This window comes from Ascidiella aspersa, chromosome 9 (genome assembly GCF_963924565.1).
Source record: "Ascidiella aspersa chromosome 9, kaAscAspe10.2, whole genome shotgun sequence".
Lineage (NCBI taxonomy): Eukaryota > Metazoa > Chordata > Ascidiacea > Phlebobranchia > Ascidiidae > Ascidiella > Ascidiella aspersa.
In genome coordinates, this window is record NC_139455.1 from 2,443,304 (window position 1) to 2,466,935 (window position 23,632).

General features: G+C 36.0%; 3 protein-coding genes across 3 annotated transcripts; all 3 read left to right on the forward strand.

Moving 5' to 3' along the window:
• The first annotated feature begins 1,377 nt into the window (after nt 1-1,377).
• Nucleotides 1,378-3,737, forward strand: LOC146131859 (zinc phosphodiesterase ELAC protein 2-like). The gene has a single exon (XM_083396660.1). The coding sequence runs from the start codon at nt 1,394-1,396 to the stop codon at nt 3,695-3,697; it is 2,304 nt and encodes a 767-aa protein (XP_083252786.1). The 5' UTR covers nt 1,378-1,393; the 3' UTR covers nt 3,698-3,737.
• Nucleotides 3,738-3,870: 133 nt separating this feature from the next.
• LOC146131860 (zinc phosphodiesterase ELAC protein 2-like) lies at nt 3,871-7,499 on the forward strand. The gene has a single exon (XM_083396659.1). The coding sequence runs from the start codon at nt 3,871-3,873 to the stop codon at nt 6,172-6,174; it is 2,304 nt and encodes a 767-aa protein (XP_083252785.1). The 3' UTR covers nt 6,175-7,499.
• Nucleotides 7,500-9,188: 1,689 nt separating this feature from the next.
• Nucleotides 9,189-22,538, forward strand: LOC146131861 (EF-hand domain-containing family member B-like). The gene is made up of 11 exons (XM_083396873.1): nt 9,189-9,333; nt 11,065-11,214; nt 12,808-12,988; nt 14,215-14,344; nt 15,823-15,933; nt 16,353-16,436; nt 18,278-18,500; nt 19,203-19,419; nt 20,477-20,648; nt 21,050-21,173; nt 21,956-22,538. The coding sequence occupies exons 1-11, from the start codon at nt 9,220-9,222 to the stop codon at nt 22,121-22,123; spliced, it is 1,674 nt and encodes a 557-aa protein (XP_083252999.1). The 5' UTR covers nt 9,189-9,219; the 3' UTR covers nt 22,124-22,538.
• The last annotated feature ends 1,094 nt before the right edge of the window (nt 22,539-23,632 follow it).

Sequence of the window (23,632 nt, forward strand, 5' to 3'; positions counted from 1 at the left end):
GGTTGAGGGTGGGTCAAGCTATTATTAATAATAACATAATATTACTTGACCCACCCTCACCCAAACGCTAACCCTAACCCAAACAATATGCGTTGTGGTATGCGTTATTATTATTTTTTTTTTTGCATAAATTTTCACGTACAATAGTGAAAGAGCGCCCAAAATTTTAACTGAAAATCTTTATATGGGACTTTTGTTGTTTTGCCCGATTTCAAATTATGGGTAATACTAATTTAAACGCTCACTAATTTAAGTGTTACCCCGTTAAAACAATTATTAAACCAACGCACAATATTTGGGTTAGCGTTTGGTTGAAGGTGGGTCAAGTGTTATTATATTTAATAATAATACTGTGAGCATTTCGACCATTCATTATTCCGTAAATTAGTGTTACCCGAAATTATCAACGTTTATGAATTTTTGAAGGAATATTAATAACTTATCTTGCGGTCGAGTCCTATCTCATTTTGAAAAGTAGAATCGTAGCTGTCACCCTATGAAAGTCACTCAGCGCACATTTTAATTTTAGGGCCGAATATGACTGAATATTAATATTCATCAATAAAATAAGTACCGGTATATTAATATTTTAATGTTTTTTTTTTAAAAAAGTCTGATTGCTGGCTAACTTAGGTTGCTTTGAGTAATGTGTAAAAATTTCTGATCGATATTTGTTTACTTCCAGAGATATTACGCAAAAGCATTTCGAGCTGCATACTTCCCAGTGGATTAAGTATGACGTAATGCAGTACAAGATATTTGGGCGCTGGTCTAGAATCTTACTACATTTTTTACAGTAACCAATCAAGTTATCAAAATTAAAAGTAGAAGGAAAAATAAATATGGGAGAAGAAACATAATGATAGTAATTGGTACACTGAATTATATTTTGAGCATTTGCAAATAATGCCTTTTTCTTTATATCTTTTAAAACGAAGTTGCTTAAAGGTATTTAACACATCAAATTAAAACTTGAGTTAAATTACCAGAACCAAACATATTTTTAAAGGAACACATAAGATAATTTACTTAGTAAATTGTGTGTTTTGCAATACCGGCACTGGTATAGAATCCATCCACAATGCACATTATTTAATTTTGGGTGGGTGATGCAATATTATCAAATATTGAATATAATAATTGACCCACCCATTAACTCGCACCCTAATCCAAATATTGTGCGTTGATTTAATAACTGTGGTAGGAGACTAAACCAGCGCCTTCCAAAGTTGTACTTTTTTATTTCTTTTTCTGCTAACAATTACCTAATTTCCCATTTTTACTTTATTTTAGCCCTTTTTTTTAAAATCAAATTTGTTGTATAGGTATGTTTTTTATAAAATTCTATGATTCCATGATTTTTATAGAGTTTCAATAAATCATAAAATAGTTTATGTTGCGCTTCAGTTCGCACAGTTTTTGTCTGAAATTACATAAGGTGTGTGGCAAACCGCTATCGTTTCGAAGTTACACTGACTATGAACAGACCTTTGAAAAAGAATCGTCGTCGAACTTCAATTTTCGGAAAAAATGGAACAAGCTTCAAAGCGTGACGTCATATAAGGCAGACCACAAGAAACGTAAAAATAAAAACTTTCCGAGAGATCCTGAAGTCAGTGTTCTTCAAAATGAGCCAAATGCACCAAAAACGTTACAAATAATCAGCAGGGATCACCAAGTCTTTCTAATCAACCCTCACAGTTCCACAAATCACCATCAGGCGCTAAATTATAACAAAACCAAAAATGCCACCAACCTGCTTTTTACCTCACTTAACTGGAATGACATGGTGCCGTACTTTTCTACCTGCCTAAATACAACTACGAATGACTCTTACAGGATTTACGGACCATCGGGTTTATCTAACATGCTGTCTGCAATCATCAGGTTGACCAAATCGCAAAATGTTTTTGAAATGATGTTACCGAAACTGGCCATATTTGAATTGTGTGACAAGAGTACAGAAATTAGATCTGGGAATGTGCGTATTACAGGATTGAACAACAGCACGGACGGCTTTTCAACTTGTTCGTTTATAGTTGATCTTGCAACAAGAAAATTTGAAATCGATCCAGATAAAATAAGGGAGCTGAACATGGGCTGTCTTGAAACCTGCACTGATGAAAAAGAAAAGAGTTTTTGGCTTCGCTTGTTGAGTGGAAAATCTGCCATACACCCAGAGTCTGGAATATATGTTCACCACGAACAAGTCGGTGAGCACATACCAAGCAGGAGTACTGTAATTGCAATCGACTGCCCCACTACCACCCGTTTCACTTCTCTCTTGGATAACAAGGACTTCATAACAGACGAAGATACGTGTTTTGTGGCGCACTGGACACCGAAAAGTATTGTCGAAACGGATAATTATCAGCAGTGGATGCAGGGGCTGGCACCCGACTACGTTCAACAGTTTCTTTGCTCAGAGGAAAACAAAAACCATCATTTTCTCGCGTATGATTTCCACAGAATGGTGTACCACAACGTTACGCCGCAGCTTTTTCCTTTTTATGAGAAACCACAAGACTTAAGCGAGTTTTTAGCACCTGTTTGTTCTAACGACCCGCAAATTAAACAACATTGCAATTTCACTCTGAATGGTAGAACAGCACTTTTAAACACGTCAAATCCAAATCAAGCTGGTAAACTTTTGTTAACAGCAGACTTCATGCTTGACAGGCTTAAAACCCAAACTGACCAAGCACAAAACGTGCCGACATCCAAATCCTACCCAAGGCTTGTCGTTTTGGGTAGTGGCTCAGCTAATGTTACAAAAAGACGAGCAGGCCCTGCATATTTGCTGCAAATCTCAAAAACTTCTTCCGTTTTGATTGACTGCGCTTCAACAACATACTGTCAACTTTACCGCCATTTTGGACCAAGGAATCTTCCGAAAATTCTGTCCACAATAAAATTGATTTTCATTTCACACCGTCATGCAGATCACTTTGGTGGCCTTCCGAACTTTTTAAGTCACCTTTTCCGACATTCTCCATCATCTAAACTTGTGGTGACCCTTCCAAGGCTTCTAAAAGAAAGTTTTTCATGTAATAGCCTTGGCCTATATGGAGATCGCATGGCTTTGATTGAGAATGAGCATATTCAACAAAGTCAGAAAAGGCGAAATCAAATCGCTAAATTTACAACGCTTAAGTCTTTTGAAGTGGTCTGTGTTGAACACGGAGTTCTAACCTATGGTCTTGTTTTGCAAGGTGACAATTGGAAAGTGGCATACTCTTCCGATACCCTTCCAATGTGTAAAAACCTTATAACAGCGGGGTTTGGTGCAGATTTGTTATTGCACGACTCACTTTTTGTCAGCGAAAGTAAGCGCACAGAAGCTGAATTCAAACGACACTCAACTGCGAATGGTGCAATCGCAACTGCTTTAGCAATGCAAGCTAAGAACGTTATACTTACTCACATGGGACCGACTATTCCTGTTGCCCTGCCATTAAATTTCAATAATAAAGGTACCAATGTTGGCAGAGGCAGTGTAAATATTCTTTACGCCATTGATCATATGGAATTGACGTTAGACAATATTAAGCTTTTCCAAGAAACCCATGAAAAACTCTTACAGGTGTTCGAAAGGAGCATTGAAAAGTACCAAACAGAGCAAAGTAATAAAAAATTTAATAACCTACAACGCCAAAATAGAATCATGCAATCATACATAGATATAAAAAGTTTATAATTACATGTGAAAAAGTTGAGCTTTTGTAATAAAAAACTGATATATTGTGGTTTTCGTAAACTTGAAAAAACCTTATCAACCCTTATTAGGAATATTGAGAAAAATTGTTTTAAAAATGCCTATATTTTTTAATTTCAGATTTTTTTGAAAAATGGTATAAGGTATTTGATGATATGTTGTTTAGATGTTTTCGCCATGTGAAATGTAGGTCTCGCGCTTTTGCGTTTACATCGAGAAACAAAAGTGAATTTGAACCTGTATTTAAGGGGGATAGTCTTCGTGACCCTTCATTTAACCAAAAATGGAACACACTTCAAACGGTACAAGAAACATCTGCCAGACAAAATTTTACACCCAAAGGCACAACTGTGGTGCCTGGGGTTTTATTTCTGAAAAACGGCCCTGACACTTTTCAGTCGGTATCTGTCAGAAGTCGCACCAATGAGTTGTTTTTTATTAATCCACAACATATCATGCAGCATTATCAAATGGTGAACTATGGTGCTACTATAAAGAATGATACAAAAAAGAACATACTTTTTACAGCACTCAACTGGAATGAATTGGTACCATTTTTTTCCTCGTTTTATGTCAACAAAAAGTTTCCCAATTTCAATATTTACGGCCCGATGGGCATCACAAAGATTCTCTACCGAATACTACGTACGACCATGTCACGCTATAAATTCGAGAATTTTGTGGCTAACATGGCCGTGTTTGAGTTGCATGACCCCTACACCGAATTTCAAGCAGGAGAAGTTAAGATAAAAGGGTTCAACAATAGCTCTGCTGGAATCCCTATTTGTGCTTTTGTCATTGAATCTCCCATTAACAAAGTTAAGGTTTGCCCGGAAAAGTTGCGGGAGTTTGAAGAGGATGAAAAATCAAACTTTAGTGAACCTGATTTTAAAAAGGTTGTGTATTACCTCGAGCACGGAGTTAGAATGCTACATCCTAAGACCGGGGAAAAAATTAGGCCAGATACAATCGGAGACCTGGTTATTGAGAACCGATCTTTCGTGGCAATGGAATGTCCCACTCTCGGGCATTTTCAATCTTTGGATAAGAACCCTAGATTTCAAATAAATGACGAAGTCAACTATGTTGGTCATTGGACACCAAAAGAAGTTTTTAAGAATCCTGTTTACGATCGCTGGATGCAGAAAACATCACCTGACTGCCTTCACAAATTTCTTGGTTCTGGCGAAAGTAAAAACAACACTTTTATTGCTTACGACTTAAACAGAATGTTGTTAAACCAATGTAATCCTGTACTCTTTCCTATCTATGAAAAAAAAAGAAAGTCAATCGAACAATTTCTTAAGCCGCTCAAGGACAATGACTTGGAAATTAACGACCCTTATCACTATTTTATGGCTTCTAGTAAACTAAAGTCGGCAAAAAAATTGCGGTTTAACCCACTATGTCGCAGCGTTAAATCAATTAGCGATAAAATAGACACCTTGAACCAACAGGATTCTTTTAAGCCAGTCAAACAATCCTACCCAAAGCTAGTGATTTTAGGTTCTGGGGGTTCTGCCGTAAGCGTGATACGTTCTTCCCCGGCTTACCTGTTACAGATTTCAGAGAAAAAATCTATCCTCATTGACTGTTCTGCTTCAACCTACTTACAAATGCACCGTCACTTTGGACCAGACAATCTACGCTATGTAATGTCCACCATCAGTGCCATATACATTTCTCATCGACATGCTGACCACTTTGGAGGCCTGCCAAGCTTTCTTGGCCATCTATTTCGCATCTGTCCGTCCACAAATGTCAATGTGGTGCTCCCCCTGTACATCAGCCATTTCATTGATCACAACCTTAACTTTAGCTATCGAAGAAACGTTCATTTATTTCCTTTATACAATAACCCAATCATTGATGAGGCTTCAAGAAAAAAACTACAAAATGCTTTAAAAATAAAGTCCTTTGAGCCAGTTCTTGTTGACCATGGTGTATCTACCTATGGTTTGGTCTTACAAGATAGTAATTGGAAAATTGTTTACTCTTCTGACACTTTGCCAATGTGCAAAGCCCTAATCAAGGCAGGAAAAGGAGCAGATTTGTTGATTCACGATTCTTTGTACATCAGCAATTTACAGCAAACGGACGCTGAGTTTCGCAAACACTCTGTAGCCAAAGGTGCCATAGCCACTGCACATGAAATGCAGGCTAAAAACTTGATGCTGACACATATAGAACCAAATCATGCAATACCATTACCCATCAATCTGGAGGATGACCGGATATATAAAGGAAATCTACTTTACGGCATCGACCACATGGAATTGAGCTTTGACACTTTAAAGCTTTTTCCTGACACCCACAAAAAACTTTTAGAAGTCTTTGAAAAGGAAGTTGATCATTTTAAAAAAAAGCTTGCACGAAAGCAGCCAAGGTATCTTGCAAAACAAAAAGAGTATACAGAAACCTATGAAATGTTACAAAATAACGGAGAAGATCCATTTTAGTTATTTTATTTATTCATGTATTTTTTGGGGGGTAACTATTTGTCAAGTGGATAAGTTAACATGTTTCCACTGTTTGTTTTTTTGTTGTAGAAATGCAACACATGCCCAATATTTAAAAAAAAAATCGTTAAAAAAATACTTTGTTGTTTCACATAATGGAAACTAATTCTTCTAAAAATTTAAATAATTGAATTATAAGTAGGGCCTATACGTTTTCCCAAAACATCTTTCTTAAACAATACCAGTCTTTTTTAAACAGTTTATTTAATTTGGGCTAAACGTTTTGTACTGGCAATCATTGTTGTTGTTTAAGATTTGAAGGTTGAACAATCGACAATGATTCTGTAGAACAAAACTGTTTAAATATAATTTTAGCCAGAAGTTATTCTTTTAAAAAATATATAGTTTTATGCATAGACAATACAAAGAACAAAATTATGATAAAAAAATTGATTTTTTTTAACACAGTTGTTTTGCAATAAGTTAATTTTAGCGTAAAGCAGATAAATAATTACTTTTATATTCAATTTAGATTTTTTCTGAATCTTTTTCTTTTGATAGTAAACCGATCAAATACCAAATAGCGTCATTACTATTATCAAATAATCAAAATAGATAAAATTGGAACGTCTTGTAAAGGTATGTTTTTCCAGGACATTAGACCAAACTTTGCTTTAACGTTAAGAAGATACCTCTGTTTTTAACGAAATATTTTCTTAATAAATTAATATTTCAAGTTAAAAGTCTTGCGTTCGATAATGTAGGGTGTCTAATTGCCAGTGTTGTAATAACTTAAGTCACTGTTTTCAAATGCATTGACTTAAGTTTTTCGGACTAATGACTTGACTTGACTTAATTTTTTGGACAAATGACTAGGGTTATATTGAATTGTTTTATTAAAGTATTTTTTATAAATATGAGCTATATGTCCAAATGTTTGCACATAAAACAAATCACTTGCTATATGTTGCGTTTTTCTTATTATTTAGTTAAGTTATTGTTCATAATCGTAGGCCTACTAGTTAATTCTGATATTTTTATGACAAGGACGTGACCAGCTGATGACTTGACTTGGACTTCAGTTATTTTGCAAATGACTTGACTGGTTTTTAAGTCATTTCAAAATGACTTGTTTACAACACTGCTAATTGCTTTTGCACTTACGAGTCTTTACGCGCTATATGACGTCTGTGTTTGTGTAACAGATTTATCGTCTATATGTCAAAGCATTGCTAATCTAACCCCAGTGTTACATGCTAATTGGCGTTCTCGTAATCATCGCTTTACTGTCAGCATTGTGCTTTGTTTACAGTAAGATTAGCTATTCGCTTCACCTTGGCTTAGCATATTGTGGTTGGTTTGCAAGTTAGACACGCAACTTGAGATTGGAGTCTAAACAAAAGCGTCAATTAGAACGCCTTTATGTCGAATACACAATCATAAGTTCAACAAACTAACACGAGCTCCATAACAGCATACCATCGGCACGGATACCATCTTAGTATCTGACGAGAAGCGATACTACCACTTGTCACCGGGTATCGGCGCCGATCCGATTTTATCGGACATCCCTACTTGCATCGTAGAAAACGTTAAGTTGGTTCGTGTGACATTGCGTCAGAAAACATTTGATCGTAGCATTCCTAATACATGTTGACCGTGCGCAAATGTGCAGCTGACTTTCGGGCGAAAAATGAGTTTGTTTGGTTTAAATTTATAAAAAAAATCAGTTTGAAAGGAAACGTAAACGCGTTGAGCGAGATTTTATAAGAGATTCGTATATTTCTTAAGGTTAAATGTACAACAAAATAGTAATGGAAGTTCGAACAAAACTCGTATTTGAATAGTAATAGGCCTATTTGACAGAAAATATTTTTAAGTGAGCCATGGCTTGGTTATCCTGCTGAACTCTAGTTTGTTCGGTAGGTGTTTTGTGTCTCAATATAATATAAAAGGAAAAAAGCGCGAAAAAGATTATTTACCTTCTTAAACAGGAAAATAATATAAGGCCTAGTTTGGGAGCATGGTCCCCTAAGTATAAATCTGTACACCCTTCCTATATCTTTTGTCAGCTTTATGCCCTAGCTTTGATATGGTAAATACCTGAGTATATAATAAAGTATACTCGATTGAAGAGCATTACTTAGATCCCGATTACGCAGGGATAATAAATTTACCACACTGTGAATAACAGAACATTTTGCCGCGCCGTGCCGCACACCGCGTGCGGCATGTCAAAGTTTTCTTTTTAGGTAATTAAAAAGAAATAAAAAGCAGTTCACTCATGGATGTTTCATCCCTAAAAAGTTAGCTGTTGTCCGGAGTTTTACGTTTGAACTAGCTTTCTAGCTGTTTGTAGTGTTTTTTTATAAGTGTTGGAATATATTGCATAATATAGCGCTCCAATTTTACGGTGCAGCGCAGCGCAGCTTAAGATTTCGGAAACAACTTGCGGTGCAAAGCAGCTTGCGAACACTTATTAAAGTGCGGTGCGGGTAGCGAACAAAAAATTGTAATCTTACCATCTCTAATATTCTCTACACAACAATATAGATATCAGCTCACTTCTTACTGTGTGTCAAAGTTGACAAAATTGCTAAGCAACTAGACGCTGTATCTTGGGCTTTTAGCAAACTTAAACAGAGACTTTGTTATTGTTGGAATTACTTAGATGTAACCTAAGTTCACGTTTTTTTAAGTAAACAGACTTAAATCGGTTGGAAAACTTGACTTGACCTGTAGCCAACTTATTTGACGAATTACTGTTTTATTCGTTAAGTTTTTAAATAAGGCTAACCGCACCCTAACCTAAATAATAGGCCGCGATTTAATAATTATTTGAACGCGTGGTAGTATTGCAGACCAGTGCCCAAAATCTAATATTTTATGTTTACAAGTAAAACAGTATCCCTTCTTAGGTTTACTGTTTGGGATTTGCATGACAAAACAATAAAAGATGGATAAAAGTAGTAATATCATCTTTTATCAGTTGAAATTATTTTTTAAGGTAGAAACAGTATTTCTTTATTTTGTAGAGTTTCAGCAATGCAGAGTAACGCAGGAAAATATAAAGATTCCACGCCGGCAATTTCTCCCGCTGGTAAAATCTTCGATCAAGGTGGCACAGCAAGCGAATGCATTCATGGTCGAGGACCTGAGGTGAGCTGGTTTCAAGGTTTTTTAGGAAAAATTTATTTCCAACAGGGCTGCAGAGTCTTTAGACTCGGTACTTGACAGAGTAGGTTAATTTTGCTGGAGTCCGACTCTGGACTTGAGTAAGACTATTGGGTCCGAGTCTGATGTGTACCCTGACTTCATTTCATAATTTGTGGTCGCCAAAGTTTTGCGCCAAAATTTTTTTCTGCTAAAATCCTACACCAAAATAGGTCGATATATATACGCAATAAAATACATTTTTTTAGTAACTAGGCCGGATAAAAGTAAAGGATAAATTTCACACCAGATAACATCACTGGCATAATTTTGGGCAAGCATTCCATGCCAAAGATCTTTGGCAGGAAAACAGTAGAATGCAATCAGGATGAGTCAGGACTCACTAGAATGGGTTTGTTTTGCTTGAGTCGGACTCAAAACTTGAGAAAAACCATGTACAACTTCCTGAGTCCAACATGCGCATGCACAGTAGCAAATTCAAAACAGATTTGGCTGCAAACTCCAAGTGGAATATTTTTAACCATGTATTGTAGGCAGATGATTTATATGACACCCCTATGAGTTGATTTTGAATATCCTGAATTTAGTTACGTAAATAGGCGAAATAAAGGCTGTAGCCCTGATTCAATCAAATGGAAGTATGTGTGCATGCATACTTGCACAGTATAAATTTGAAAGCTGACATTGCCGCCAACTAAAAACTGTAAAGGTGGAAAAGGGTATTTTAATGCTTAACTTTAAAACATGCTTTTAAATTTAGTGCAGATATTAATCCTAAGTAAGGATGTATGATTCTTAACTTTTTGCCGCTTCCCGATATTATGTGCACAAAGTATCGTGCCCAACCTGATACCAACTGACGTCATTATATGCTAAAACAAGCAAAATAGATGAAATTGAAATTGAAAAAAAAGTGTTTTCTAGGATGTTTGGCTAAAATTTGCTTTTGTGTTAGAGTGTGTAGTATCTTCTGTTGGTAACCTACTTTTTTAAAATAAATTAACCTCGCAATAACAATCAAAAACAGCTCTTCTGGTAATAGTTGTTGTTTACCATTGTTTCGGCAACCAATTTAAATCACCTTCTTCAGGGTGAATGACACCAAGCGCCCATAGTACAGTATATTGAAAAAAACGCTGTTTTTAAATAATATTACTAGGCCTGGTAGCAACAATTTATTTATTTACCTTTCAAGGCAGAATAGGATGAAACAAATCAAAACTAAAATTCCTAAATTACTTTGGTATTAATTCAGCACCGTACCACCCTATTATAGGACGAATACCGCTACTAGCAGTTGGCATTGGTTTTTGGCCCAGATTTGATATTAACCGACATTCTGAATACCAAGCTAAATTTATTATAACTAATAGAGTTACCTGCATTGTTTAATTACCCAAATTCTAGCAGAAATAAAGCTGTCATGCAATCATAGTATAATTAGTTCAACTTCCATTTTAAGTTATTTTTGAGTACTTTAGACTTCAACAAATAATGTATTTTTCTAATGCATTGAAATTATTTATTGAAAAAGGCAGTAGTCGGGTATTTTTTAAACTTTCAAATACTTAAAAATTCTATCAGTTGATAGGATATAGCAGTTTCTTGTTAGAGCTGAGAAAGTTAAATCCATATTGTTTGTTTTTGGCACTTATTTCCAATGATGCCTTTTCATGATTTAAAAAATCATTGCTTTAAAACTCATGGTGCATTCAGCCTCCTGTTCCTGCCATCGTGAACAAGTTTTCCAACACTGATGCGGGTCGACCAACTGTTGCCCTTGCCAGAATTCACCACGGAAGAGCGAATGATGAAGACTTTGCATCCATGTTCTACCATGGAGTCAGTACGGCCGGTTCCCTCAAAGTATGTAATATTAAACTCTAAAAATTAACTATAATGACCCAAAACAAAACAGTATGGACTTTCTTGTCTCAGTCAAAATCAGTCACTATAGGTTCTAGTTTATAAAAGAGAAATATATTTCGCCAATCACGGCATCATCAGTCTCTAAAAAACGAATACAAAATAATGTAAACACGTAAACCAGGTGGTAGAATTTAAAAATCATAGGAAAATAATCATAGAACCAAGAGCAACAAACTACGCGACCAGGTTAAAAATATATAAGATAAAAGTTAAAGTTATAGGTATAGGGCTATAGAAAACCGGACCATCCTGTTACCCAAGTTTTGGGAAAACAACAACCAGCTGTGTTGGTAAAGCGAAAAGTTGTTTTTCCAAGACTTGGGTAACAGGATGGTCCGGTTTTCTATAGCCCTATACCTATAACAGATATCTTCTTTTTCAAATATTCGGACCCAAAACAATGTTGAATTTCAGTGTAGGTTTCAGCAGTAATGTTTCACAAGATTTTGTTACAATAAACCTTTACCAAAACTATCTTTATTTTGATATCTAAAGTATTCTTTTCACAAAACAATAATAATATGTAATATTTACTGACAATTTAACTCTAAAAATAAACAAAAACACCCCAAAACAATATTTAATTTCAGTGTAGGTTACAGCAATTATTGTTACTAATTTTTTTTTTAGAGTAAACTTTTACCAAAATTATCTTTGTTTGGTAAAGATATCTAAGGTATTTTTTTACAAAACACTGATATCAATTCTGCTGTTTGCATTAGAAAAACTATTTGGCAACTTAAATAATTAAAATAATCTTGAATAAATATATTTAGAACTGCATAAAACTTCACAGAGATAAAATTTTGATTCCAACAAAAAGTGCACCAAGAGATTTGGTAAATTTTACTGTGTTTCAATTAAGTTACCAGCAGTAATTTGTCACCTAAACTTTTAATAGATTATTTACATTGTGTAAAGGTATCTGAGATGACTTTTCACAAAGAAGTTACAACTTGTTGTTTATTTCCAACACTTGATAGTTGACAACTAAATTAGTGCAATAATAATATATTACTATGTTCGAAAGAGAGCCAGGGTTGTAAACCAGTCATATTCGAATGATTTAAGTCAAAGTCAAGTCTTAGTCCAAATCATCAGTTGCCAAAGTTAAGTTCCAGTCAAAATCATTATTAGAGCAAGTGCACTTCAAGTCAATCATTAACATAAAAATAAAACAGTAAACTAATAAAATTGGTAAATTTGTTGAATTCTGAACATTAATTCAACTAAAAATAACAAAAATGCTATATACAACATGAAAGTTGTTTTACGTACAAAAATCGAGATAAATAACCCAATTGTATTCAACAATATTGAATTAAAACACCTAATTAAAGTCAATTCATTGTCCAAAAAAATTAAGTCAAGTAAAGTCATTTTGGCCAAAGGATTTAAGTCAAGTCATATGAAAACAGTGACTTAATTTGAATTAAATGATTACAACACTGGAGGGAGCTGTTTTAAAGCATCCAGCTATATCACTTTTGATTGCAAACAAAAGTATGCCTAACTTTTTAACTTTTGTAGGCAAGAGATATCGTCAATCCGGAGTTCAAGTCGCTGTTTAAAAGTAAATTGGATGACAAAAAGGAATCGCTCTACCTTAGTAGAAAGGAGAAACCGCTTGGGAAGTCGAGGGACAACAGTGGTTACATGCCAGCCTCCATTGACCGAGTGACGACTGCCTTTGGAAAACCAACACTTAAATGTTAGTTGATTAATTTAGATCAGGTTTAACAATACTATGACACGAAACATTTCCTAAAACAAGGTTATTAATAGTCACAGGGTTATTAATAAGTCACAGGAATGATGTTCAAAACTGAACTAAGTTTTAGTGAAATTAACTAAACAACAATTCATATAGCTTACATATTGTGGTAAACGATTTTTATGTTTCTTTCAGTTTATAATAATCAAGAAAAATAAGGTCAATACAAAATTTTAAAACCCTACAGTTATTTTCTAACCTTTATGAAAATAATTTGTGGCCCCTACATTAGATTAATAGGTCATTTTAAATTAACTTACGACAATTATTCCAGTACTAAAAAAAAATCTGGTAATCAACGATTCTGTGAAATCAGAAGTATTCTAAAACATTTTCAGAATTACTTTCTTGTAATTTTTCAGCTACAATTTTTGAATAATTTTTTTGCTAATGAGCTGTGACAAGTTAGGATTTAAGGGGAAAATCAACTTTTTAAAATTTGGGTTTACTTTTTGTCCTTTTAATCATTATTGATTTAATTGTGGTATTTGCAAGGAAAATTTGAGTTTCTTAAGAGTGATTTTGGCAGTGTTGTAACTAGTCTTTTTGAAATGACTCAAATTCTAGTCAAGCCATTTGTAAAATTATTAAGTTTATGTCACATCTTTTGTAAAAATAAGAGTTAAGCCCAGCCTAAGTCATTAGTATAGCAAGTCAACTTTAAGTCAAGTCATTGACCAAAAACATAAAACTTTAAACTATTAAATTTGGTAAAGTTTTAAGAATATGACCAATAACTCGTTAAAAAATTCCCCAAAAAACAACATATACTAAGCAAATTAATTAGGTTAAACAATTATATTTCCTAACAAAATGATTTATGAAAATACTTAATCTAAATCCAAGTCATATAACAACATTGCTTTAAGTCCACTAAAGTCAAGTTTATTAGGTTAGAATTAAAACTAGATCATTCCGGTTATTCCAATTAGATTAAAATTCAAATTAATAGCATTTTAATTTTTCCAAATTAGATTAGAATTAGGATTACCGAATTCTTAAAAAAATACAAAATAATCTATTTTAAGTATAGAATTGGATTTGTAATGATACTTCAAATCGGTTAGTTTAAATCTTTATTTATTATCATAACAATGTTAATAGCAAATATACCCGTGGTAATTTTAGCTTTTAGTATAGTCTATGTAACCTTTGACCTTTAGGCGGGACAGCCGGAGAGGTCGTGAACCCTGACAAGACGAGGAAGGAGGTTGATGAGGAAAGCAGCTTGGCGCACGAAATGTACGTCAAGAGCCACAACGATTACAACGTGTCGGAAATGTACGACAGAAAGTGAGTCGCCTTAGTCCAGGGGTTCTCAAACTTTTTATGGTCGTGGCCCACTTTTGTTTTAAAAATGGTTCGTGGCTCACTTCATAAAGTTCTGCTTAAATTGGTTACATAACTGGAAAGTGCTAGAAATCAAGAATAACTTAAAATATCAAAAACAGAAGAATATTTTAAAATAACCTACACATAACGCTGTCAAAGAGAAGCTTGAGAGTCTACTGTAAAACAAACTAAAGAATTAAACGAATAAAACTAAAATTTTCACCAACTTGACAATTTTCCAAATGCTCTGTGGCCCACCAGAACCCATGCCTTGATCACTAGTCAAAGGGCTGCAACGTAAATGACTGCTTTTGATGGTTTAGAGCAGCGGTTCCCAAACTGGGCACCGTGCAGCTTTTAAGCAGGGCGAAGTCGAACTCGAGACCTGGGAGTCATGACTCGACGGAGTCGGTTTGTTTTGCTCGAGTAAGTGCGCATGCGCAGTAGCAAATTCGAAACCGATAGGGCTGCAAACACCATGTGTTGTGGGTGGATGAATTATATATGACACACCCCCATTGGTGGATTTCTTAATATCCTTCTTATTTTAGTTGGATAAATGGGTGAAATAAAGGCTGTAGAGTCGGAGCCGGACTCGGGACTCGAACTCGTGTTATTTTTAACCGACTACGCAGCCTTGATTTAAAGTAACAAATGCAAGTATAACAAAGAAATCGCAAAATACTTAAAAGGGTACCAAGATAACTTCGTGCTGGCTTTAAAAACTGGGCATCTGTTTATTGAATTTTGGAAAATAAGCGACTGTAGCCCGTATTTAAACTTGCACAACATGTAATAATGTATACGATAAATGTTTCAATAGCGTAAAGCAAGGATGGCCAACACGCGGCCTTCGAGCCGCATGCGACTCTTCACCCAGTTATATGTGGCTCTTACGTTCATGTTGCACTTATGGTTTGGTTTCGATTTCCTTTCATTAAGGTGTGGATTATTGTCGGTTTCGACTCAAACTGTTTGCCTCAGGCCATCGTATTTTTAGTAACACTTTTAAAACAAGATAAACACAAAAAATATGCACAAATAATATTAATATACCACATTATATCGAGAAATGTATATTTTATCATTCAATGCGTCGCGTCCCCTTCTAAATTAAAATTTTGTCGATTTAACCAAATAAAGGCACTTTTTTCGCGCTTGGCAATCGCTTCGTGAGAGTAAGTAAGAAATGAAGTGATAGGCCATCCACTTCGTCCCATGTGTGTAAGATGTGGCTCTTAGCGGTTAACCATGTAACAGATGCGGCTCTTGGTATCTAATTGGTTAGCCACCTCTGGCGTTAAGCATAAAATAAAATATATATTACGATTAAGTTAAATGAAGTTTCAAACATAATATAAAAGTTTTCAAACAAATCTATTTTCAGAATTTGCTGAATGAATTTCGTTCTATTCAATTGATCGATATTTTTTATTCAGGTACGATTGGAGTCGATTCACGAAGGACACTGTTTACGGAGTTCCGACTCCGCACTCAAATGACGGGATTAAGACTTCAAAGTCCCTTAAGTGGGTTCACGACCTCAACATGTAAGTATAGCTTCTCTTAGATGTACCCTGACTTAGGGTTACCCTGGATTTTCAAACTTGCAAATATTAGTGTTGCGTTTGGCAGGAAATAAATTAAAAAGACGAAAAAAAACAAATTAAAAAAACGAATATTTTGTGAGATTTTAAATTGACCAAAAATCATTTAGGTTTGGTTTAGGTTTTAATAAATAAAGGCGATTTTTTGAGTACAACAGTGTTGTAATGACTTAAGTCAATGACTTGACTTGGACTCAAGTTATTTTATGAATGAGTTGACTGGCACTAAAGTCATTTTAAAATGACTTGTTTACAATACTGCAGTACGAGCTAAAAAATTTAGAGCTGTATCTAATATGTTTTCTGGTATCTATGTTACAACAGTCTTTAAAAGTGACTATAATACAATTTTGTTAATGCAGGGAAAAGGGAGCTAAGATTGTGTCCAAGAGAGCTGACGAATTTTGGGAGAAATCTCAACCTCAGCTAGGAACCGTTCACGACCCGTGAGTATACTTGCAATTATTTTTAAGTAAAACCAACAAAGGGAGCGAATAAGTGTTATAATATGTAGCTACAATTTACAATAGCAATTCTTATCAAACGAACAAAATTTTTAAAAAAATATTTAGAAAAAAGCCTGGCCTTGATTGCTACTACAATCCTGGTCAGGCGGACTGATTGCGGTAAACCTTTGTAAAGCAAGTTTTGTACAATTGTCGTTTATATTAAAATATCAAAATGACCCGTGTTACAACACTGCCATTACTTGGACTGTGAATTGCCGACTGGGCTAAGTCATTGCAAATTGTTTATGTCATTTTCAAAATGACTTAGATATACATAATGTGTAATGTGTCCAAACGTCAACAGCACATATAGTATAGTACGCAAGATGCCTTCGGAAAGGAAATCAGTCCGCATTGTAGTGCGAGCATAGCTTGGGTCTTAACTTATATTATTTGTTCGTTAAAAACAATTTAGAGAAGAAAACTATGGCAAAATACAATCTTTTTTAGCCTAATTCCCATTTTTGCGGGAGAAAATACATCACGATATACCTTGAAACAAATTTAATTCTTAGCGACTTTTCTTGATTGTTTGTTGGTCCAAGATAAACTATTTCGATCACTGGTTCTGCACATTTTTTAATAGCTATTCCTAGAAACTGATGACGACATTTTTTTCGCTTAACTCCATTATTCTGTGCAATTCGTTCATAGTACTCTGTGTTATTCTGTGAAATGCAATTTGGTTCACAACACTGTCCTTTATGTTTGAAAATGATTAATGAGATATTGTGTATGGGTTTAGGTATTTATTCTACGTCTAACTACAACCTCCAACCGTTCTGTTATGATTTACTTGAAACATTCAAAATGATACCTACTTCCGTATGGAAGACACACACAAACATATGTGTTTAATAACATCTGTGATCTAGCCCCTCGGAAGTTGCTTTATGACCAACGATTACGGCTTCCGTATCAATAGTACACCGAAAAGCCATCGCAGACTCGCCGAATCTGTCGATCTATGATGCAAGCAGAGCAAGCCAGAAAAACAACTGGCCTGCAGTGAGGTTCGAGCTCACGACCTCCGGTCAAGCCGGGACCGTCGCTCTACCAACTGAGCTATGCAGGCTCAGAGAGGAGCGAGTCGAGAAACAACCATGCTCCAATACTTGCACATTTTGTTAGTACAAGCAACTTCACACTGGGGGATCATCAGTTTTTTTCGGTGTACTCCCGTATGGGCTTGACATTCTTACTATGGGTGCTCGAATTAAGCCTATAAGGCTGGATGGAAAAAGTTTCACCTGATACGTGGTAGGAATATCAAAGCCCGTACTAAAGTAGGTATAGCATTTTGAACAAATAAATAAAGATGTGTGCAAAATAATATATGCTCACCTGACTCTACGCTGTGCAGAATCGTGTACACCCTGAACGTGGAACATGGCCACACTTTTGGCATGATGTTGAGGCCGTGTTGTTCTGTTAACTGAGATATGCTCACAACAATATCCTTTTAAAAGATTAAAGACATATTCGAAACGTTTAAAATGCTATCTACTTCTGTATGGGATTTAGTATTCCTGCCACATCTAACTACAACCTCCAACTATTATATCAGGATTTATTCGAAACGTTCAAAATTCCACCTAATTCCGTATATGCTCTGATATTTATAGATAAGTAGCACTTTGTGAACAGCTCCAATAAATTAATAAATATACATTCGAAAAGTTTAAAATGATACCTATACCTCTGTATGGTCTTTGACCCTCATTTTACGTCTACCCACAACCTTTAAAAAAAAAACACTTGTACTCTACGCTGTGCAGAATCGTGGACACCCTGAACGTGGAACCTGGCCACACTTTTGGCATGATGTTGAGGCCGGACGAGTACGGCGCCGGGGACCTTTTGCACGGGAGATCCCCTGAGGCGTACCTGAGGGGCCGGGACCGGGAACGTGGGGTCCTGCACGCGATCAGACAGCACCTGAAGAAGGCCAACTACCACAACTTCGACAGCCTTACCGACGCCTTTAGGCATTACGATAAGGTGGGGGAGGTTTTTGTGATTGTTTGTTAAGATAGACCGATATATCTTGTTCGTACCAATACCCTATTTTGATATATACCTATAATATGGTCAAAATTTCTTGTGTTTATTTTTGTATGTTTTATTGTCGGCAGAAGGTAGTGCTGTAATAACCGTTGGGCAGCAATCGACACGTGCTAAGTGCATTAAGGAAAGGGGGACCATAAAAAATTTGTTGTCGGATTTGATTTGGTGTTGTGCTGTCCTAAATATTGCCATAAAAGTCAAAATAATTCTTTATTCAGTTTCAATTATTCGGACCGCTAAAAATATGCAAATTTGCAACCTACTGCTGTTTGGGATTATTTATTCATTCTACGTATTGCCACAACCTTCAGCCATTGTACTCCAAATAAATTAGGTAACGGATCGACACCGATATACCCCTAGTATCGGACAAGTACCTATCACTTCGTATCGTGTTTGCGCTACGATCCAATTTTATCGGTCATACCCAGTATTGTAAACAAGACATTCGTCTAAAATTTTTTTCTAGTCAATTTACCCAAAAGGCTCAGTTCAAGTCATTTGTCTAAAATTCTTGGGTCAAGTCAAGTGCGCAACACTGGACATACCTCTAATCAAAACACAAAAAACAGCGGTTGCTTTAATGCGTATATATTGCGTCATACAACACAAACATTTCAAGCTTGCGTTCTTTAGAACAAGGACGGCTTTATCGACGGGCAGGAGCTTCGCGACGTCTGCTATCAACTGAACGTTCCAGTCGAAGACGAAATGCTCACCCTCCTAATGTCCTACTGCTGCGGCGCCGCACAGCCGTTAGATGGCACTGCAGAAGCCCCGAAGATCGATTATGTGAAGTTCGCCAATTTCCTTAACTGGAAAGACAAATTGCCGATTACAGTGGAAGAAAAAGGTTGGGTTTGAAACTAGAGAATCCGTGTTGAAGTTGTATTAAAATATGCCAGGTAGAGTTTTGGTACTGGCTTCTATATCTTTGCCGATTCTCCACCGAACTCATTTTTACATTAGGGTATATCTTTATAGAATCCATAACCATCAGTGGCAGGTTTTCCGGTCGTTTTTAAGTCAGTTTAGCGACCAAACGTGGCTTTTTGTGGGGTAGAATTAATGCATTGCTAAACCGTTATGGTTTGCGACATTCTGCTATCTTTAGCCGTGTATAACTAGTGTGTATGGATGCCCGATACTTGACATTATATTCCAATACCCGATATTTTGGACTAAATGTATCACGACCCGTTCCAATACCAAAATACTTCATTGCTACTTCAGACAAGCGAAATAGATGAATTTCGAACGATTAAGGTTAATTTGTCTCGCTTATAAGACCGAATTTGCTTTACCGTCAAAAAGTAAGTTGTTAAAATCATTTTTTTATTGTACATTTCAAGGTATAAGTAGAAGCGTTCAATTGAAAATCATGGCGATACCACCCAAGTATACTACTTGGCACCGTGTAATGGGTGCGACCCGATGTGATCGGACATAACTAACCTTGTTTCTTAAAATAAACAAAAAACAAACAATTAAAACAAGTTTGTTTTACTTCTGTAACTATAGTTTCATACACTTTAGATTGTGGAGAAAAGTAATGCCAAAAACACTGGAGTTAAATAATTTTAAAGTTTTATTTATCGAAACTCGTGCCTCTTGAAATACTGTTTCATAACCCAAGTGCTTACATTGTTACTTCTAATGTAGAAAGATCGGCATTTTATACGTATACATTTTTTTAATGAATACAAACAACACAGACAGTGCAATGGGTCATTGAAAATGTGAAAATTTCCTAGTGGGGTCAAGTGAAAATCCTTTGTAAAACTCGACCAATTTTTAAGTGAAAAATACCTGTTCTTTCTAAGTTATTCTTCAAAATTCAGACTTCAATTCAAAACAGTCCTGCTTTCCAAACTATATTGAAACCACGTCGCGTTATTGTTACGTCACAGAGGGCAGCAAGCCGCCAGAGACGCCGAACCTAATGAAGCAGATCGACCGCGCAGTCACGCATCACATGACGTCGGCGTCGATGATTGGTGCGCTCTCAGGCGTATCGACCCACGGCTACCGAAGTTACGGAGTTCCGACTGTGAGATCTGACTTGGCTTCACCTGTCACGAAGTAAAGAGACTTTTAAGGAATTTTATTTTATTTTTTGGGATATTTCTCATCCTTAGACCAGGGGTTCTTAAACTTTTTTTTACCGGGGCCCCTTAAATAGTTTTTTTGCTATGCATGGACTACATTAGGAAAGAAATTTTGGAGATGACGTCATAAATTTACGTCACCATACAAATGAACTTTAGAAATCTTCTGTTTTCGGTCCAAAAAATGTGAAAGTAGAATTGAGTCAGAACACATTCAGTGCAAGGATGTTTTATTTTTTATTACTTCTTAAATATGCACCAATCTATCAGTTAGGCTTTCATGGACCCCTTAAAACGAGTTCACGGACCCCCAAGGGGTCCATTGACCCCAGTTTAAGAACCCTTGCCTTAAACATTTCACACTGCTTTATTTAGACGAGTAAGCGACCACAAGAACTACGGAGATGAGTCTGACGCGTACGGACTCGTTAACCCGTCCATCTACTCACAGAAGGGACTCACCGAAATGGACTTCTTCTCACCGCGGCAACAGGACGAGGTATAAAATAATCACCCTTCGTTTTCACGGTATTTTCGCGGGTTAAGCTTTTTTCGTCGAAATATTTTGCCCATGCACGCTGGTTTGGCTTGTTTGCTTTTCATATAGCGAAACTTTAGATCACGTTTAACAGTTTTTCTAAAAACTCTCAAACAACGTATAAAATATTTCCTTCCATGATATTAAAAAACCAAAAGCAATTTCCATGAAAGAAATAAAACCTAAGGGGTCCATGGTTCCCAGCTTAAGAACTCTTTGGTCTAATAAAGACCTGCACAACCTAAAATGGGTATACAAGGGCCGCAGCAAACAAAAAAAAATAATTTCGCGGACTGGAATTGGATGACAATTTTTAGGGATGCTGATACAAAGTTATACGTCATCACTAGAAGTGTCAAGTCATTTAAAAACAGTGACATAAGTGCACTTACGTCAAGTCATTGACTTAAGTCAGTGCTTTTTAACCCGTGGGATGGTACGCACTTGTGCGGATGAAATAATTGTAATGCGGATGACAAACTTCGTGCGGATATATGAGCGGATGAAAAGGGGGCGTTTTGTTATTTTTCATGTTATATGTAACACAGTAATGAAATAAGTTGGTGCGCCTACTTATGCGTTACATTTACAGCTACAGCAATATAGTCTCTCAGTGGTTCATTGCAGCTTAAGCTATCTATTTTATATCAGTTAAGGCTCGCGGTTTTAATATACAAACCGTTTTCATTGGTAAAGCACTGACTAAAGTCATTACAACACTGCATAACACCCCCTTCACTCAGATCAAGCGAATCTTCACAAACGTTGGGGTTGAGATAAGCCCTGAGATGTTTGATGAGGCCTGGAACCTGGCCAAGACCAGGGACCCCCGGGGCAGGGGTGAAGTGTCCGTCGAGACCTTCAGGGGCGTCTTGGACGATGTCCAGGCCTCGGCCATCAGGGCCTTTTAGCCCCTGGCAAGCACCATTATACGGAAGCGGAAAAAGTGGAACATCTGTGAAGAGTTGGATTTTTACAGCTTTTTAACAAAGTGCGTTTTTTTATGCGATGTAAATTGCTTTTATTCTAATGTAATCAACACATTTTATTTGACGAAATATTTAAATTTGAGATGCTTTGCCAACAGCTCTGACCTTTGTTTCGAGGTTTTCCTAATCTTGTGTTTTTTTCGACTGCTGATCCCCTTTTTGCCTTGATAGTCGATCGCATGTGTGTTGCTTTTTGCTTGCTTATGAGCTTAATATACATCAGCAGGCTAATTTTTATTTTTATTTTTGGCCTTTTTTGTTTTGTAATGTTTAAAATATCTGATTCTACTTTTTAAATCCTTAACTGGCATTATTGATAAAAGTTCAAGCTTTAATCTCAGCAAGAGTATCAGACGACTATACCGCGACTGTGACTTGGTATGGAGAATTGTTAAGTATACTATATTTTCGGGATATTTCTGTTCCCTATTGAGCTATTGAACTGGGCCACCAATTTTTAAATTAATACATAACGCACAACACCTTAAAACTCGTGATAAGTATAACATTGTGCCTGTTTTGCTGATCTAAATTGCCCCAAATGCTGTGCTTTTTCGGAGCTGTTTTGTCTGGTATGCATTTTGCAGGAGCCACGTAACCTTGGTTTTGCTGTCCATCAAAGTTGATCGAATTTAGATAATTGTGTTGCTGTTTCTTTGATGAATCGTGAAAGATTCATGCTGTGTATTCTTGCACAAAACAATACAAATTATGCACGTTGAGAAATGTTTTCTCATCACATAATAGTGGCTCATGCAGTGTTTCCTATCCAGGGATTGCTTTCATATTTTTATGGGACGCAATAATGTATTTTGTGTCTTTCCATTTGTAACTAAGTTTCCGTTTCGGGGCCTTGACGTAATGTATAAGTAAAAAAGTTTGGAATGTCTATCCTGGTAGTACGAGTTCACTAAAACCGAGCATTTTTCATTATCAACAAAAATAAAGATGTTTCTTTCCCTGACTAATACCTTCCCAGATACCACCAAAGCATAAAGGTCTATTGAGTGCTTATTAACACCAAAGTTAACCAGATATGTATTGACGTCTGACGAGCCGCTTAACTAAAAACACGAAAAAAGGAAAAACGTAACCGCAAACCAGTGTTTATTGTATTCAAGTCGCAAGTTTACAAATCTATAAGAGTTATTAATTTGAGATGAACCAAACGCTATTTTCTGCATTGTAGCGATTTAAAACAACTATACTCCTAAGAAGCTTTGAAAAGCCTTTTTTAATATTTTAAGGTTATAACCTGCAGTCAATGAATAAACATTTACCACTATATCCTAAAATTTTGCATTTAAGAGAATTTAAACTGTTGAAAGGCTGAACACTACTTTTCACTTTTAAGCGGTTAAAGATGGCACTTCCCACCATTTTAACCCCATATCAAGTTGTCAAATAACCCCGGAAAGTTTGATTGCCCTC